General features: G+C 38.4%; 1 protein-coding gene across 3 annotated transcripts in view; it reads right to left on the reverse strand.

The window, feature by feature from the left end:
- Positions 1 to 1753: 1753 nt before the first annotated feature.
- Positions 1754 to 19433, reverse strand: part of CFAP99 (cilia and flagella associated protein 99) — a 62080-nt gene continuing 44400 nt past the window's right edge. For all 3 annotated transcript variants that reach the window (XM_052780658.1, XM_052780657.1, XM_052780656.1), the window contains 4 exons: positions 19116 to 19267; positions 13337 to 13542; positions 4939 to 5101; positions 1754 to 2643 (listed from right to left, as the gene is read on the reverse strand). In XM_052780658.1, coding sequence (XP_052636618.1) covers positions 2476 to 2643; positions 4939 to 5101; positions 13337 to 13542; positions 19116 to 19267 — 689 coding nt within the window. In that variant the 3' untranslated portion in view covers positions 1754 to 2475. The remainder of the gene's footprint in view (positions 2644 to 4938; positions 5102 to 13336; positions 13543 to 19115; positions 19268 to 19433) is intronic.

The raw sequence follows: 19433 nt of genomic DNA on the forward strand, positions 1-19433 counted from the left end.
CCTTGGTCTTCCGTAGGTGATCTGGGCCTCCTTGCACCGTAGTTGCATGTGAAGGCTTTTGTGGTCTGGCCATTTACACAAGTAAGAGACCTCTGGAATGTGCAGCTTTTGGCACTAAAAGGGTTTCTTAATGAGTCTGTCACTAAGATCAGACAGGTGAAACCTCTGACTTTGTAAGTCTGTTTTGTTAGATGATTTAAGAGTCGCCCTTCTTCACTTACCCTCCTCTTCTTGGCCGCAAATACTGTAACAGATGTGTAAATGAATGAATCATGAATTATTCATCCACCTGTGTTTCCATGAAGGGTGATGAGTGTAGTAGAGGCTTTGCTGACTCTCAGTGATCTGTGTGTGGATTAAGCAGGTTGTGGATGGTCTGTGCCACAGACACGACCTAAGGCAGCAGTGTGAATGCAGCTGTATTGCTTCATAGCTCACCTGACTGCAATGGCATTTAGCTGCTTTTGTAATATAACACTAACAAGTCCTACCAGACCTTTGCTGGCTCTGTGTTGGATCACCTGAGGTTTCTGTGTGTCACATCTGGAAAAGGAATACTAGACAAGGCGCTCTAGAGGCCAGCGGCAGAGTGGCTCTGGGTAGGATCTACTGCCTCCAACATCAACTTATCTGTGTTTGTCAGGAGGAATGTGGTATTTTTAATGTTATTCTGTGTATTCTGTTGCAAGACCTGCCATCACTGAAAAATCAATAGGCTATAGTGATATAAAACTATCAATATAGGAATATATTGATACATTTCCTAAGAGACTCACATTCTTCTACATTCCTCAAAACATTGATTCTGAAGATGACTTTATGCATCAGATCCTAAACTAGCAATAGGGCTATTTGTGACTTATGAAGGAAAAAATTCCACAGCTGGACTATTGAGATTCCTCTATTCCTCAGTCCTTTCATTTGAGAGCAGGGAAAATATGGAGAAGGAAATAGTTATGAATCAGCTTGATTGCAATTCAGTAAGAATTTTGAAAACTGGGCCCAACATCACAGGGGAAGAAGCATGCAGTATGATGGATTTTTGAAATTTCCATATTACCTACTAAATACACCTGCCTATCTATTTGCTTAATGATGATTTAATTTCTTTTTTTAATTCTCAAAATGCAAGACACATCAAAAAGTTTAAAAGTAACTATTCAGCTATGCAATATCATGGACCATGACTGTCAGCCCTGTTAATTGCTAGCTTCTGGAAAACGATAAGGTGTTAGAGTCACCACTTGGTTTTGTTGTTCTGGAATACAATGCAACAGAATGCTGAACAACTGCGAAGGAAGATGATAAGCTCCCTGCCACCAAGGGTTTGTCGTTTTAAGCCATTACAATCCCCTACTACACATAGCGTCATAGTTCCCTCTTCTCTGTAGTTCTCCTGCTATGATTTCTTCTTTTCACTCTCCTATGTTCCTTAACTCTTTCTATGGAGCATTAGCCCTACGTTGATTTTGTGGATTTCTGTAGCATTTACTTTGAATGAAAAATACAGCACATTTTATCAGCTTGCTGATTGTGGAAGTGATATTCACAGCTAGATGGCAACAAAAGAATTCCATTAGACTTTCTTAGTAAAAAGTGAGAAATGTCATGTTGTGAGAGCATTAAAAGCAGCTGCCTGACTCTAGTGTCAGCGACAGTCTCCTTCAATTTAAATATTTGCAATAGCCATAATTAAACACTTAGTAACTGGCATCAAGTTAAAGTAGAAATACATTACAAAGTCTTACTGCTCTGCAGATTTTAATTCAGATTTATATCCTCCTTGGCTTTGTGCCTAGAATAAGTCTTGTGATTTAAAGGCTGTTTTACACAGTATAGAAATTGTTCTCCTTCCACTGTTTAAAGACTGAAGAAATTCACATCTGTGAGTAGACGGATGGTCTGTCTGGGTCACTGAATCTAGACTCTGGCTCCTGAAGGCTATCACATCATCTAAACTTTCTAAACAGTTTTTCCCTCATCCTCTAAAACCGGTGTTGAAACTGGTGATCCAAGAGTTTCACACAGTTACTGTTATGTTAGAAGACATGTTAGGAGCTTGGGCTGACCATGCCTTCTGAAAAGATGCATATGTAAACAAATGTTGCTTGGTTTTTGCCCTCATTTTTACTCTCTTGGAAGATGATCATAGCAAATCATGACATAGTATACAACAATAACAGACATACAGATCTCAACATTCTTACGCAGATATTTGCCATTCTGCTGTAGGAACTTCGATGGTAAGGTTTGGGTTTCTTAAAGCTTTTGATTCTAACAAAAAAAAAGTATCATTATAGTGTAAAAATAAAATTCTATGACAAAAAAATTAATGCATTTTTATTCTATTGTGCTTGTATGACCCAGATGTTTCTAACCACACTGTAAAGGTGAAATAAAGATTAAAATTCAACCTTGTAGGAAACAGGCACACTGGGAGATTTCCAGCAGGCCTGAATTTGTTCCAAATGTATTTTATTTTACTTCAGAGCGCAATATGCAGACTGTGGCTCCACTTCTTGCTGCCTCATAGGCAGCCATTTTCTGAGCTGTTTCTCTGGCCATGAAGCCATGTTGAAGGATCTTGAACTGTCTTTCCCGACTCTCTTCCAGTTCTTTCCAACGGTTCCATTGCAAAGAATCCTGCAGAAAAGACACACAGATGATCAGTCTGCAGATAATACAGTGGTTCTCTTAGAGGATACACTGAACTTCTATTTGATAATCTGGCTGGCTGGCAACATAGTTTATTTGCTAACGTGATTGGGAAAGTTGTCAACATCAAACTGGGCATGATAAATAGAAAGGTAATTCGAGTGGGTTGCCCAGTTTAAGGGGAATTAAACATGGCTGCAACACTCCTCAAAATGTTAAGTCAAGATAAAACTACATCTGGATGGTTTGTTCCAGTGCTGCTACCTTATGTTCTTTCTTTGCCAACAGTTTATTCTTGAAGCCATAAATGAACAGTTGCACAAATCCTATCAGACTCTAGTGGTTTGCTCATTCAAAAGCTGGGTTCACAAGGAAGCATTCCCCCAAAAGCTCAGAACAAACAGAAAAATGCTACTTTTTCATCTGATTCTTTGCGTAAAATGGTAGAAAATTTTTTTCATTAATGGTAGTTTTTCTTATGGTTGGTTTTCTAAATTGCAATATAAATTCTGTTTTATCAAGAATGTAATAGTGATTTATAAATACATGTTACCTTTACTTATATCAGCACAAACCCATTGGGCCCAAAGGGCCACCACAAATGTAACTGCAGCCACAATCTGGAACTTTAAGACAAGGGGTTAGTGTCACTTTTTTTCTACTTATTGAGGAACCTAAAAGGTAGCAGTACTAACTGAATGCCAGATAACTGTTGCATTATAACTAAGGGAGGAATTTTTTTCTCTAGTCACCCTAACACCATTTTCAGCAATATGCAGTTCAACTACAATAAAGATGCTGCTGAACATATCTGACCAGAATTGAGCCACTTTCCTGTAGTAACATTTGGATAGGGTCATGCAGAGCTGAACAGCACTGATGGAAAATACACCAAACCAGCTAATAATTTATAGTAACCTTGAATTTTTTCTATTGTTTTTTTCTTTTTTTTTTTAACAGATGTCTTCTTAACATTTCAGCAGAACATAAACAAAACCACTGTGACATCTTAAGAGACTTACTGTTTAAAGCTAAACTCAATAAAAAGATAAAATCTAACTTCAAAACAACTTTCAAACCCTGGCTTTTTTGCTCATTCATGTGACACCAGAGCACTCATACAGACCCACATCAGGTAGTCAAAAGTTCCAGGTGTGAATTTATTATTTCTCTTTGTTTATTTAAAAAATGTCTCATGTTTGTAATTATTTGGCTGCTTTCCTTTGAAGTCTGCATTTATTACTTCTACTTTACTCTGGACTCCATTCAGCAAAGTGTTTAAGCATGTGTTCAAAACTTCAGTTCAGAAAGGCATCCCAATTCAGATGCTTTCTTCAAATAGGTCTTCAATGTTTTCTTTGCTAAAAGGGGTAGACCTAGTTGTCTATATAAGCACCTATATGTTTTGCTTGCCTGAAAGGGGATTCTGAAGGCAGCAAACATGGATACTCTGAAAGATTGCACTATTTTGGTTTTTAAACTATACACACTTGAAAAATAAAGTTTTCCTCTTCATTGAATTCAGCTTCATCTAACTTTCTCACAAAACAGGTAAAGTATTATTATTATTTTAATGGATTGGGAGATTTAGTTCTAATTTTACATTGGGCTAGTACAGCTTTTAAAAAGTGATCCCATCATGACTGTTCACTGCAGTGTTCCATATTCTGTGGTACATGTACTATTACTGGTACATGAACCACTTCTAAATGTTAGGTATGCATGAGGCAATGGAGAGGCGGCAGGAGCAGCAGTTCCTCACTGCTTGTCTTTAGACACTTGCCAAGGAAACACAACCAGTGTGAACCGACATAAAGCCTACAGGCCTACTGGTGCTTCCATGCGATGTTGTGGGACCAGGCTGAGGAAAGGCAAGGTAAAAACCATGGGAATGATAAACTGTAACATGCATTGGGCGAGAGAGGGGGTGAGCATCCCAGTGTGGTGTAATGGGATGTGTGCGATAGGAAGCTGAGAAAGACCAGAGTTAAGAGACAGGGTAAGATGCTGTTTTGATGGGATGAGAGTGTGTGGTAATAAGAGTGGGAAGCTAGGCGTCGTACGGATGAGCCCTGCTCTGTGGCAGCAGAATGTGTGACAAGAAGGTGAGGTCAAGGCCATGGTTTACAGAAACCGTTGCCTATGCAGGAAGCAGGGTGTTGTTATTGCCAGTCATGTATGTCACCATCTGCCTCTGCCCCCCTTGCCAGTGCTGGCAGTTGAACAAAGGTTTGTGAACAGCGGGTCTATTGCAGAGCTTTTCTCCTTATGTAACTTCCAGACCTTCCTTGATGTGATGCTGGTTTTCTGGGGGGTAATCTTTAAGAGTCCTGCTTGCTTTTTACGCTCCATTGTTTTTTCTGCAATCTTTTTCTGCAGGCTTAAAATGCGTTCATCTTTCATAGGCCTTTCACCAGACTGGGACTTTCTTTTCTTTTCTTCTTGCCTGCAAAATCAAAAAGAAGCAATGAGAAGGCAAAATAATGTCAACCCACAGAATAAATCCTTCTGAGCATATATTACCTTGAAAATAATGAATTTGCTTTTGCTTCTGGGAACCAGCTAGACTCAAAACAGGTTTAAATCATATAGCTTGAATGTGGTATTCACAACTTGCTTCTTGTTGTTTACAGAACAGCATTACTAAACAGTATAGAATAATTTCTTCCCACAGGATGCCATGATGACAATATCTGAAGTATTTCAAGTCTCACATGACATTCTTTACGAAAAGCATGTGCAAAACTTGTAATAATACTGCAGCTTTTTGCTTGTGAGAACTATGGAGTTTTCCTTATGTCATCATTAGTATTCATCTTGATTGCTGTATTCCTTGGCAAATGAAAGATATTCTTTTCTGTGTAATCTCAATGCTCAGATTCAAAATCTATGGGATGGTGATGTATCAATTAAGGTTAGTTGGTCTAGGTGAGCATAAATTGATAGCACCACGTGCAGCATAAAAGGCATAAGAGAGAGGTTATTGGATAGTCTTCCTTTTTTTTTCCTTATATTGTAGCTACTTTTCTGTCTTCTGGAGTTCACGTTTTATCTGGTTTTGCTTACTTTCACCCAACTGGCACAATTTACAACTTCTTCAGGAAGGTTATACCACATTACATAGTGATTCACTTAACATCCAACTTCTTCTTTTATTCAACATTGCGCTTGAATTTGGCTCAGTATGATTAAGCTGTAGTATTAATATTACGTCTTGAGCAGCTGTGATTCTCTGGCCAAATTCAAAGCTGAAGTGTCAGATCTACCAAAGAATATACATAACTGTATAATGTATAACCAGGTTAGATCTGATGCCTTCTTTCAGCTGGCAAGGATAGTTTTATAAAAGGTCCTTTTATATTGCTGTGGTACAACATTACAATTGCTTTTATTGGAAACCAGATTAAGACTCCAAATGACCAAGAGCAGAGTCCACTGGGGCATTGTTCAGCCAATACTGTAACTATTATTTTGTCAGTGGCAGGACTAATTTCACAGTCAGGTTGCCCTTTGGAAATGTTTTATGACAGAACTCTTCCCTTATCTCTCGGGTCTTATACCACAGTGTTTGCAGTATAAGGCACACTCTTCTCAAAGAGCTGGAGGAAGGGGAAGAAGGAAGAAGTTCCTTCTGATGCTAAACCCACCAATTTGCCTTAAAAAGTGTCTGTATCAAGACTCCAGGGATCCAAACACTTCTTTCATTTGGGAGAGATGGCTTTTGTCTGCCTTGCTAGCTTCATCTTTGCTAATAAATAGGAAACTCTCCATAACAGCAGGTATTCTTCAGAGCAGCCATTCCTAGAGTTCCCCAAATCCTCAGGAACTGGATGAAGGGGAGATTTGACCTGTGTTAACATTCTGAAATGTGACTCTGCACTCTAAATAAGGGGCACAGTTTAGCTTGGCTTCTCATTTCCAGTTGCTTTCTTGAGACACTTCCTGAACCTCTCTGCTGTTTGTGTCATCCTATCTGGTTAGGATAACACTTCCTTATACTCCTTAATACTGTGATATACTCTGCTACACTGAGATTAATTTTTAACACTATTCTGTAAATGTAAAAATTATGTACTATCACTGAATCTAACTGAGAGCATGGATTATTTCTATTTGCATTGTAACAAGGCATTGCATTCCAAGGGATATAGGAGAATATAACAATAAGATTTTATGTAAATACTTGATGATTAAATATTGTCAGTGGGAATAAGCAACAAACCCTTTCCTTACATGCAAATCCCAATTCTTGTAAATACAACTACAGGAAATACAGCAAGAGGTTTAACATCATGAAGCAGCAGCAGCTGCTTCTGAATTAACATTGAAAATAGTTGCCTATCCTCAGAGTAATATTCAGTCCTCTTCTACATGAAGTCATGTGCCAGTCATCTACACTATTCCAAAAAGCTGCCAGTCCCATAGATTTTCAGATGTCACACCACATCATAACAGAAACTCAAAGAGGGGAAGGAATGAAAAAAGAAATTTTAAAATTCTCTTTTTCTGTGATGGTCAGTTTAGAACTTTCAGGACTCAAGATAGAAAAAGCTCATATGATCTCTGTCACCCCATATCACGTATTTCCTAAGGAAGTAAAGTAACAGCCAGGCAGAATGGGGTAGTATATAGTTAGAAAAATCCTCTCCAGATTCAATAGAAAATTATGTGATAATTTATGAAAAAAATATGCAGAAACCATTTCAATTTTACTTTTACATTTATTTACCAGCTACTGGTATTGAATAAGCACCCTGAATGAAAACCAATCTTTAAGAATTGTACTAGTTCCTAAAATGTAATGTCAAATCTTTGGTCCAAAGGAGAATTTGTTAATTTTCTTTTCTTTTTTTCTCAGACAAGAGTCTTCTGTCCCTTTGTGAGTCTGCCATAATTAAAAAAATATTTCCCTACCAAAGACTTTGAAAAAATTTGTAATATTTTTTAAGTCTGTATGTATTTGAAATGGTTTAACAAACTCTAGTTTTTACTTAGTGACCTTGTCAGAAAGTACCTTTTAGTGTTAAGGAATGAGATGAGATTCCTGAATGTGCTTGTGGAAGTTTGTAGTAGTGTGGGGTGTATGTATAAACTACTCAGAGGAGGAAAAATAAGGGATTAATGACAGATTCAACAGAATATGGATATAAAAGCAAACAGTGAAAATTTCTTTATCTACCACTGATTTTCTTCTCTATTCACTTGCCATGTAAGCTATGTGTCCAGTCAACAGCAGAAAGATTTTGGCTCACTATGATGAAGTACAAAACAATTCTATCAGTTATGGGTAAAATGTAAGTAAGTGTCTTTCTATTTAAAATAATATTCCAGGCATCTTAAACTGCAGTTGACACCCCATATTTGTTGTCTCAATGATTTCCTTAGTAAATATAATGAATTTTAAAAATATATAAGTTTATTTTTTTACTTCACATTTTACAAACTTGTCATGGAATTTGGCAGTCCAGTGTCTTCTTACTTACATATCCCTTGTAATTATTTAACTATCTATCTGCCCTGCAATTTAAGCATCTGGCCAAATGGACTGTAGGTCCAGTAGGTCATCCGGCCTCTAACTGAAGAAGCAGCAATTCAGCATTAAAGGTTTTCCTGCAGGAAATTAAAACACTTGGAACAGTTAGATTAGGTCTTCTCAGCTGTGTTTAAAAAATGGGGAATTGGAAGATTTGCACAGAGCATTCCTCTTGAAAACTACATTTTGCTCTTCATTTACATTTTCAAACTCCAGCTGTACATCAAAAGTGTAAGGAGATAGATGTATGACAGCTCTTAACTGACTCAATACTTGTAAGACATAGAGTAAAAATGGCTAATTGACCATTCTAGGCACCAAAATATCAATTTAAGCAGCTAGGACTGTATTTATAAGCTCACCTTACAAAATGGAGTCTTGTGCAATAAACACAAATATATTTTTAAAAGCAGAAGTAGGATTGCCTTATAGTGCAATAAACATTTTTTTTTTTTAATTTCCTCATACTCTCAGTCTCAGTGACTAGGGCTGTCTGTATTTCACAGTACCTTGCCTTTTCTCTGTCCTGCACTATGTAATTCTTAATTATTGCAGTGAAGAAAATGAATGCACTATTAGATTGATTACTATTTTGTACTAATGTGAGGGATTTTAGCACTCAAAATCTGACTCCCTTCCAAAACAATTAACTAATTAAGCACCTAATTTTAGGTGGGGAAGTGATTGTTACTCATAACAGTGTTTTCTTCATTTAAAATAAAGATTATGAAGCTGTATAATCAAAGTTCATTCACAGAATCACAGAATGGCTGAGGTTGAAAGGAACCTCTGGAGGTCATCTGGTCCAACCCCCCTGCTCAGAGCCACCTAGAGCCGATTGGCCAGGACTGTGTCCAGACGGCTTTTCAATATCTCCAAGGATGGAGACTCCACAGCCCCTCTGGGCAACCTGTGCCAGTGCTCGGTCACCATCACAGTAAAAAAGTATTTCCTGATGTTCAGAGGGAACCTCCTGTGTTTTCTCTTGTACCTCTTGTCCTCTCATTGGTCACCACAGAGACGAGCCTGGTTCTGTCTTCTTTACAGCCTCCCTTCACATATTTATATTTCTGATCCATCATTGCTGATATATTTCCTCCTTCTGTTTCAGTGCTAGTGAAGAACTCATTACCAGCAGTAGGGACTGAGAAACTAAATCTTACTTCCTTATTGCAAACACATACAGAACTCTTAAGTATTTATGAAATTTACGAAATTAATGAAATCACAAATATTATGAAGTACCAAACCAAAGTCCCTTATATTGCTAATTATTCACCTTTTTTCATTATTCTAGGCTATGTTTTTGAAGACCTGAAGCAACAGCCACACATAGGGATAGCATGGCACGTGGTCCCCTGTTGTATTTTTCCACCTCCGTGTGCTGTCCGCCCCTTCCCTCAGTTGTGTGCTGCATCACAGGGTTGTGCTGCCAGGGTGTCTTACAGGTTTTGGAGGATGGGGCTCCATTCTCACCTCCTCACCCAGGAGGCCTTTGACCCCCTAAGTCAGACATGGACACTCCAGGGAACACCTGCTTTAGGGAGCTTGTTCTACTTGGAAAGGACTGTCACAGTCATTCATTCATAACCCTCCCTTCTGCTTGTTCTTCTCTTCCTCCTCACAACCAGCCTTCCCCCTTGTCCTCCTGCCATGGCTGCCCTCATGCTATTTCCACCTCTCCCCAGTTCAGGCCAAGAGAGAGGTGTTACACTGGTGTGTGGTCAGTGCCCCTCGTCAAGGAGGGGTTTGAGCTCTGGCAGTGGCAGGGAGAGAAAGGAGTGCTTTGCCACCTTAGCAAACACACCATCGTTTGTAATCCAGTGCTGAGCCCCCAGCATGCTACACAATTACCACTGTGTGAGATGGGGATGTGGTAAACTTTTGTGTTGGTGGGAGTCTGTGCATCCTCTTCAATATGCAAGTGTCAGTTCAGAGTGTCACCCTGGAACTGCAGCTGCCACCTCCATCCAGACTTTGCCCTGACTTGGAGAGGGGAGGAGGCTTGGGCAGCAGGCATTGGCACATCACTTGAAAATAAGCAGGAAAACAAGGCAGGAACATGAGCAGAAACAGAAATAAGGCTGGCTTCCATGTACCTTATGGTACTATGTCATCTCTGTGAGACAAACAAAAGGATAGTGTGGTGTTCACTAGACGGGCTTGCAGAGGAGCCAGGAATTGAGTATGTGAAGTTTTGTGAGAACTTTCCTCTGGACAGCTTTAAATTACATGAATGGTGAGAGCATGCAGTCCCAAGACCACACTAAATCCAACTCAAAGTAAAACCCCCACAAACCACAGATAATGTGGATGGAAGGAGCCTCAGCACCAACTGGTTTGATCTGTTGCTTGGTTCTTACTGCATTAAATTACTTGCAGTAATAAAGGTAGCCTCACTGGAATGAAAGGGAATTGTACCTGAAGTATACAGGCACATAACTTCAGTACATTAGCATGCATTCAAACACTCATAAATCTTTTGGTCCTCATGTTTGAAAGCCAACAACTCAAATGTTTGTTCACTTCATACGCCAGTGCTGATTTTCAAACTGTGTGAAATTCTAGCAATTAAAGGGACATCCTGCATATATACTGAATTGATTCTTAAGTGTTCTGCAAGCACTCACAAAGCCACTGCTGTGATGGATGTCACGGCTTCCAGTCTATTAAAGGCTGATGTCTCTGTAATTTTTCATGTTCCGTTTCCTATTTTGTTTAATATAGCTCATTATATGCTTGCTCAATGTGCTTATTTTGTGTTGATGTATGTCTGTTTGTAAATGATATTGAAAGGAACCTGCTTGGTAGGGACCCAATTAAACGCCAGCTGACACTAACTAAAGCACATTTGTTCAGCAAAGCTTAGCCTCTATACTTTAGATGATTAGCAGCAGCCTTCAACATAATGCAATTTAAGATATGTAATTTTATATTGGTGCATAAGGCTATCTTATGAGGACTATTGGTAAGATTTGCTATTCTATCCCTATAATTATAATTCTGTAAACATATTATAATTAATTTATAATTATAAACATATTATAATTCTGTAAACATAAAAATTTGCCTTTTGCATCTCCTATGCAGCGTATCAATAATACAACCCAAGCAATTAATCACTCACACTGGCTTGATAGATATTTCAGGATTCAAGATCTGTAAATCAGGTTTAACACATAAAGCCTATAGTTCGCAGTAGCAAAGTGTCTAGCATTTGTAAATAGGCCAGCATGCTGTATTCCTGTATTAACAGAAATAATACCATAGATTTGGATTCTAGATGAAAATGCATGCAATATACTCAACATTTCTGGTATCTTTGATGATGCCTCTTTATAGTAGGTGCTTCCAAGTTACATACATAGATTGCCTGGGAGCCATGAAAGGAATGTCTTATCACATCTATAATGAAACTATTTTCTTTATTTGGAGAGCAAACAGGGTTCCATTAAAATTACTGTATTGCTTATCATGAGTCTGACTAGAAGCTTGCAAATCAAGTGTTTCATTTAATTTGGATTCTACTGTCTTTGGCATGCTGGTCTGTTCTAAAAAACATTTCAAATGTCAGGACAAAAAGTGAATCAAAGTTAGCTTCTCATTCAAGCGTAGCTTATTTCAGGATCAGAACAGTTTTAGAACTGAATTAAGCCAAAGAGTCTATTTTCAAGGAACCCATCAGTATACAAAATTCACAGACTGCACATCTAGCATAACAAATGATTCTTTAAGTAGTTACTAGTGAAACAGGTTTTATATAGTACACAAATTCTTAATGCCTAGTTTGCATCTCTAGTGGAAAGTGGTGGCTTGAGTTGCTCCCACAGGCTTTCACAACACTGAATGTTTAGCGATGACAATATCTTTCCAGCTACAACACCATTTCACGTTCTTTAGTCTTAAAATCTTTTCTCAATATACGCCATAGAAGAGAGGGTCACCGATCTATGCAGTCAATCCACTGCAGCTGCAGTTACTGATTCATTAAATTCATTAAACTATCTTAAGTACTAACATAGTAAAACCTCAGTCTGTGGAGATTAACTATCAATCAGCAACAAAAGCAAATTAGAGCTGGGACTAGTGAAAACTACTGCCTTCTGTAATTGAGATTTAGAACTGGATGATAAATCAGTAACATGAATTGAACTCTAAGAAGCCACCTTTGGTATCTCAGCAATAAACATGAATCTAAGACATGTCTAAAGACGTGTTTTTAGCCTGATAGAATATGTCTTCAGAATGTCAGCCTGAACATCTATTTGCAAAATAAATATGGCAAGACAAGGACTAACCTCTCAAACCCACAACGGGGAAGAGGTGAAAGACAACTTGCAAGAAAACAATGGCAAATAGTCAAGATGCAGTCAAAATGGCGTAAGATCAAGAGGTATGCCATATTTTACACTTTTACACAGGCTTTCTTCCTGTTCAGTTTCATTTGTAAATAGCTTTAACTTAGATTTTAAACTGTGGAAAGGACCTGTCTTCTGCATATGTGAAGCATCTATGATCGTTATGGATCCTTTATGACAATGAATAATAAATATGATAATGAATAATAAATATGAATAATGAATACAGAATTTGATCGGAGAGCCTGTAAGCAAAGAATTTTCTCTTTGATCTACTGCTATAGTATATTTAATTTATAACTTACTATTGTTATCAGAAAATCTCCTTCCTAAAATATTAACCTCTAGAATAAGGCCTGCCTTTTCACATAACAAATGTTCAAGGAAGGAAACTATAGCCCTAATGTATTGGTTTAGATGAAAATGAGAAATCACTTTAAGTGGCAAGCTAGAATGATTCTAATAACATCAAATTAGTTCTGATTAGCTGAAAAGGAACAGAAGAAAGGCAGAACTTCATATAATAATGGCTCTGAATCCTAGGGCAATACTGTCAACACTAGCCTATGGAGTGTCTTCAACCATAAATGATGAAAAAGATTTGTTAAATCTGATGCAAATTATTTTCAAGAATAAAAGAAATCCTGGCCCCAGCATAATCATCAACAAAAATCATACTGATTTATACAAGGGCAGTATTTTGCTCTCAGCTTGTTTTTCTCCTCAAGGGGCTAGCAAAATATTAACAAAGTTGCAATGTCTTAAATGTCACATGCTGTTTTATACTGACTTTAAAGCAGCTGCTCGTCCAAGTTCTGCTCTGAACAGGGAAATCTGGTCCAGTTTGTCTAGAAGAAGTTGTTCCTTAGCTTGTTTTTCATGAATTATCTGGTCTCTCTTCTCTTCCTCTGCTGCCTTCTGTGCCTCTCTGAGTAGAGCGAGGCGTTCACGTAGTTCCACTATTGACATTTCACAAATTAAACCATGGCCACCAGTCTAGAGAACACGAAATACAGGTTTACATAACACTGTAAATACCAAGGGGACAGAAAATGAGTAAAACCAGAATGTTGTGATTGTGTTCCAAATCATGGTGAATATAGTTTGACTTCAAGAAATACAGGGATACCCTAGCCTGTTATTTACAAACTGTTTTTAAGGTGTAGAGCTTATCTTTTGTATGTGTAAAAACACAAGGCTCATAAAACAATTCATGAAAAAGCATTGAGATATACAGTAGATGAATCATAAATACAACATATTTGCTGTCAAAAAAAATTCGTGTTGACTTATCTTCCAGTTTTAATTAGACTTTTGAAGTTTTAAAATGTGTAAAACTGCATTTTTTTTTAGTTTGTAAAACCAGAACAGACTTTACACTAAAAAAAAATACACATTTTTTGTATTTATCTATTTCCAAAGTATGGATTTGATCTATGATGGTATCTACTATTTTTATCTGAAAAGACTAGGACTAAACAATGCTTTGTATGTAGGAAATTCAGATCTTAATGCCCAAAGTTAAAATATTAAAACCTGAATGTTTAATGAAGGCTTTTTAATATCCACTTTGCAATGAGAGTGATAATGAGCCTGATTCTGAGATGTAATGAGAGACTTCTGCACCTTAGTTTGCATACAAAGACAGATCATTTCTATACAGATTTGTCAACACTTGAAGTTTTTGGCCCTTGGTCTTACATATACTCTCACTTTCTCTATGTCTACACATATATATATCTGCATATATCGAAAACTTGCATAAACCCACACAAATACCAAGCTTCTGTGTAGCCTTCTTTGCAAAATGTAATCCATTTCAGCCCAACTAATACTCTTTTGTCTATTTTAACAGTTTTGGTACTCGTCTTCGGTGCCTATCTTGTACCATGGCATGTTATAACAGAATATATGGGTGCAGGAAGTCAAGATGCTAACCTGACTCTTACTATACAGTTGTATTACATCATTAAGAGTGAAACACTGGTTAGGATTAATCGCAAAGACCTTGGTCTACTTAGTTGCATAGAAGTAGTGACAGAAAATTAATGACAAAGTTTGGAAAGGATGAAGGGGGTGTGTGTGGAATCCAAAACAACAACTACTCCTCCAAATTGTATTTCTCAGACTGAAATTAAGTGGTAAAGATAAACATATGGAAGTAAAACTCATTATAATCCTTTTAATGGAGAGAAATTATTCAGTTAAAAAGCCTTCATTTTTTCAAGCAATCCTTTTTAACAGGAAAAAAAAGCCCTTGTATTGAATACTGAGCAGGTTGTTGACAGAATAGTAGTCACCTTTCTGCTTTTCAGCTTTTCGCAAAACAGAACATGAAGGGGAAGGAAAAAAAAACAGGAAAAGAGAAGGATGCTCTGTCATAGATAGATGCTTAGATTGTCAGTTTGGCTGCACGAATTGACCAGGGTCCAGTGTCTCTTCTCTGGTCTAGGGTGCCATCTAAGCAATCTAGCATGGTACTCATCCTCCAGTGATCATTCTCTGGCTGTTCAGAGCAGTGTGTCCGTGAAACAGAGGAAAAGCCATGAGAGATGAAGAAAACCATAGGGCGGGGGGGCAGGGGCAATAAAACCACAAAGTACAGTATGACAAATAACCAGGCTTTTCTCTCTGCTGCTACACCATTGGTGCTTAAGAGGGATTATTACTAGTTAGTCTGGAGAATCCAATGATACAAGCTTGTCAGTGAAGGAGACCGTGTCTTGGGTCGCCATCCCTGGGGAATCCTCCAAGATTTCCAAGAGTCTCTCCTGCAGTTTTGGTCCCCATAGCTTCTCTTTCTAAAGCTCCAGAAGTTGAGCCAGTAAGAAGAGATCATCACTGTTTTTTCACCTAAAGTCTGTCTCTTCAATTTTGGCTCAGTGGTTTCTGCTTCCATGCTCCTCATGTGTACCAAACATGACCTAAACAATGGTCACCAGTAGCATCAGTAGAAGTAGCATCAGCAGAAGTAGCATCAGCAATTAGATCAATATTAAGCAGTCTTTGTTTTTGCATCTCTGAAAAATGTGTACTACTATGGTTACTGAAACAGTAAATGATCATTTATCTCCCTCTCAGATTTCAATTTAGAGTGAATTTGCAAATAGCAAGTGCTATAATACCTTGCCTCTAATTTAAACTAATCAACGGCCATCAAGTTGTATTCACAGGAAGTGAAAGGAAAATGTTTTGCAACAGGGCATATATACCAGCAGTAGTGTATGAGCATGGCAAGCAGACACCAAAAAGGTCTAGGAAAGAGAATTTCCTAGAAGCATAGAATGGTAGAGGCTGAGTATTTTGAGTGTCTGCATTTCAAAAATACTCAGTGAAGACAGTGAAGTGGTTCCTAAAATATGAAAAGTGCTATAATCATGCAGTAGATAATGCTGGTGTTCAAGCACCTTAAGTGCCATCAAGGAAAGAACTGGTACTTTAAAATTATAAGAATGAATGAGAATTTTATGGACACATATTTAATTTCACTAAGCCTGAAAAAGCCTTTTGTAGAAAGGAAGAAACAGGGCAAGCTATCACCAAAAGTGTGCTAATTCACTCAGAGTGCTATTGTTACACTGAGTATAAGGGAACTGTGAAGTTGAGATATAGAATCATAGAATGGTTTGGGTTGGAAGTAACCTTTAAAGGTCATCTAGTTCCTGCCATGGGCAGGGACACCTTCCACTAGACCAGGTTGCTCAAAGCCCCATCCAACCTGACTTTGAACACTTCCAGGGAGGGGGCATCCACAACCTCTCTGGGCAACCTGTTCCAGTGGCTTGTCACCCTCATTGTAAAAAATGTCTTCCTTATGTCCAATCTAAATCTACCCTCTTTCAGTTTCAAACCATTGCCCCTTGTCCTGTCACTACAGGCCTGGTAAAAAGTCTCTCTCTGTCTTTCTTACGATCCCTCTTTATATATTGAAAGGCCACAATAACGTCTCCCCAGAGCCTTCTCTTCTCCAGGCTGAACAACCCCAACTCTCTCAGCCTTTCCTCATAGGAGAGGTGCTCCAGCCCTCTGATCATTTTTGTGGCCCTCCTGTGGACCTGCTCCAACAGGTCCATGACTTTCTTGTGCTGGGGGCCCCAGAGCTGAATGCAGTACTGCAGGTGACGTCTCACAAGAGCAGCGTAGAGGTGGAGTATCACCTCCCTTGACCTGCTGGTCACACTTCTTTTTATGCAGCCCAAGATATGATTGGCTTTCAGGGCTGCAACTGCACATTGCCAACTCATACCAAATTTTTTATCTACCAATGTCCCCAAGTCCTTCTCTGCAGGCCTACTCTCAATCAATTCATCCCCCATTCTGTATTGATACTGGGGATTGCCCCAACCCAGGTGCAGGACCTTGCACTTGGCCTTGCTGAACGTTGTGAGGTTCACGTGGGCACGCTCCTCAAGCCTGTCAAGGTCCCTTTCCTCAAGTGTATCAACTGCACCACCCAACTTGGTGTCATCCGCAAACTTGTTGAGGGTGCACTTAATCCCACTATCTATGTCATTAGGGAAGATATTATATAGTATTGGTCCCAGTACGGACCCTTGAGGGACACCACTCATTACTGGTTTCCACTTGGACATTGAGCCATTGACTGTAAACTCCGGATGCGGCCATCCAGCCAATTCCTTATCCATCTAACAGTCCATTCATATCATTCAGGTCCATTCTTTTGTACTTGCAGTATGACCTGTACGGCCACTCCATTTTCAGCAACCTTACACACAGGATAAACTTGAATTTTCAATGAATTTTTCATATATGACTTGAAACCTGCTGTTTTTTTCTGTTGTTTGTTTTTTGGGCTTTTTTTTTGAGATGAGCTAGATGGGAAAATGTATTTAAACCCATATTCTGTACTTAGAAACAAACAGTATTTCAACAGAAGCTCTATGTGAGGAGGCAACAGCCACTGTAAGTGGCAATGAAATGAACTAGGTTCAAAAATAAGAAAGTACTGACATTCCAGTCACCTTCATTTTCCTGAATGAGAGACTGCACCACTTTACAGTTGTGATTGCAAAAGTAATGACACTTCCACGTCCGACTACATCATACTGTTGTGTCTTTGCAGCCTACATCTTGTGACTGAATCATCTGGGTAACAAATGTGCAGTGAGACCATGCTAAGGGCTCTGTTTAGGGGTGACACAATGTGCGACTCTATCTGCAGCAGTAAAAGACCTATAGGTTGGAGTACCTTTTGGCATTTCCATGCAGGCAGTTTACAGTATCTGTGGTGTACAATAATTCTTTGTACTCTTCACTTTTTCCCCTGCTTTTTCCATTGTGGTTCAGCAATATTTCTCCACAAATGGGTGGAGTGAGTTGGGGTTTGAAAAAAGAGAATTGCCTTCTTTGGCTGGAAAAGAAGTGGAGAAGTGATGGCAGCAGCCATAAAGGCAACCAAAGAGGGTAAAGGAGGATGGGACATCTGGGGAGCTGATGTTATTCTTGTTCACTTATTTCACACTTTAACATTAAATGTGTTCTAAAATCTGAGAAACGAGATGGGGGATTTATGTGGTGGCTGCAAAGACAGTAGGTAGCTTTGGAATCAAAGAATGGCTCAGTTCTATTCAGAGGAGCAGGAGATAAAACCAAAGCATCATATTGGCTGTTCCAACAGTCCCATGGAAGGAAGACCTGTTCCTTCTGTATGCTTTCTGCAGACTAGCCATGGATGTTTTTTAATTTGTGATCTTCTTTTGAATACTCATGAAATAAAGGAAAGAAAAAACCAAAAGGATTCTATTTAAAATTGCTAGTGTCATTTTATATTATTCTATGTTACTCTTCTTTCAGTTTGGATAAGAAAAATGGAAGAGTATTTTCAGCTAATCTGCTTCTGATTTAGTGGTAAGATAACAGATTTCTGGATGCTGCCTAAGTCTGGAAATTCTGCAAAAGAGGGCATTGCAAAGCCTAATCTCAGGCATATCAGTTGTTGTGCATCAACAATAAGTCCAAGAAGTTTGGGATACATTTACTGTAGACTTAACCATACACCCACACAAGTCATTTGCACAGTACATGCATAACAGCTCACGAGGTTTTGGGTTCTCTTGACAATCTTTTTCATATACCTGAATGTTGACAATTTTGAAAGCAAAGGAAATTAATTTTGCTAATTACCATGGTAATCACCACTGCTGTATGAACAACTGTACTTCAGTCCAAACTTTGTGTTCATTCAGTCCTTACCCAGGACTGACGAATCTGTGAATTTGTGAAGATGGATAGAACATGTTGTAATCACTTGCCAGTTTCTTTTTGAAAGATGTCAGGAAAACCAGATCCTACTGGCAAAATTCAAAGAAAGTTCAAGGGGACTAAGATTTCACTTACCACCAGAATATTCTTCCTGGTAAAATTTTCGTTTTATAAACTTTGTGAAAGTTCCAGTTCAGATCTCACCTTTGTGTCATGTGTCACTTTGTACTTAATGCTGTGCATCCAGACTGCGATATATCTGCATGCAGTACACAATTGCTCTGAATGTGTGAAACATATACAGTATATCTTTATGTAAAAACAGTAGTTTTTCCTTTTGAGCTTACCTCTGTTAAATCCACAAACTTGCGTCTGATGCTTGGTAAAGACTCAATAGCTCGTATTTGTTGAATTAGTTCATATCTTTTCCTAAGCTTCTCCTCCTCTTCTTCTAAAGCTTGCCGAAGAAGTTCTCGATTTTCTTCACAAACTTCCTGAACTGAAAGATAAGAACTAATCTCTGTTAGCTGGTTGCATATTTTAACAAGCAGTCCATCTGGAGGAAAATTCATATGCATTTGTGAATAATGATAATAATACTGATCTAAAGGTACTTGAGGGAACAGTCTGGCATTGGTGGGAGGAATGATTAGAGAAACAAGTGA

This window comes from Harpia harpyja, chromosome 2 (genome assembly GCF_026419915.1).
Source record: "Harpia harpyja isolate bHarHar1 chromosome 2, bHarHar1 primary haplotype, whole genome shotgun sequence".
Taxonomy (NCBI): Eukaryota; Metazoa; Chordata; class Aves; order Accipitriformes; family Accipitridae; genus Harpia; species Harpia harpyja.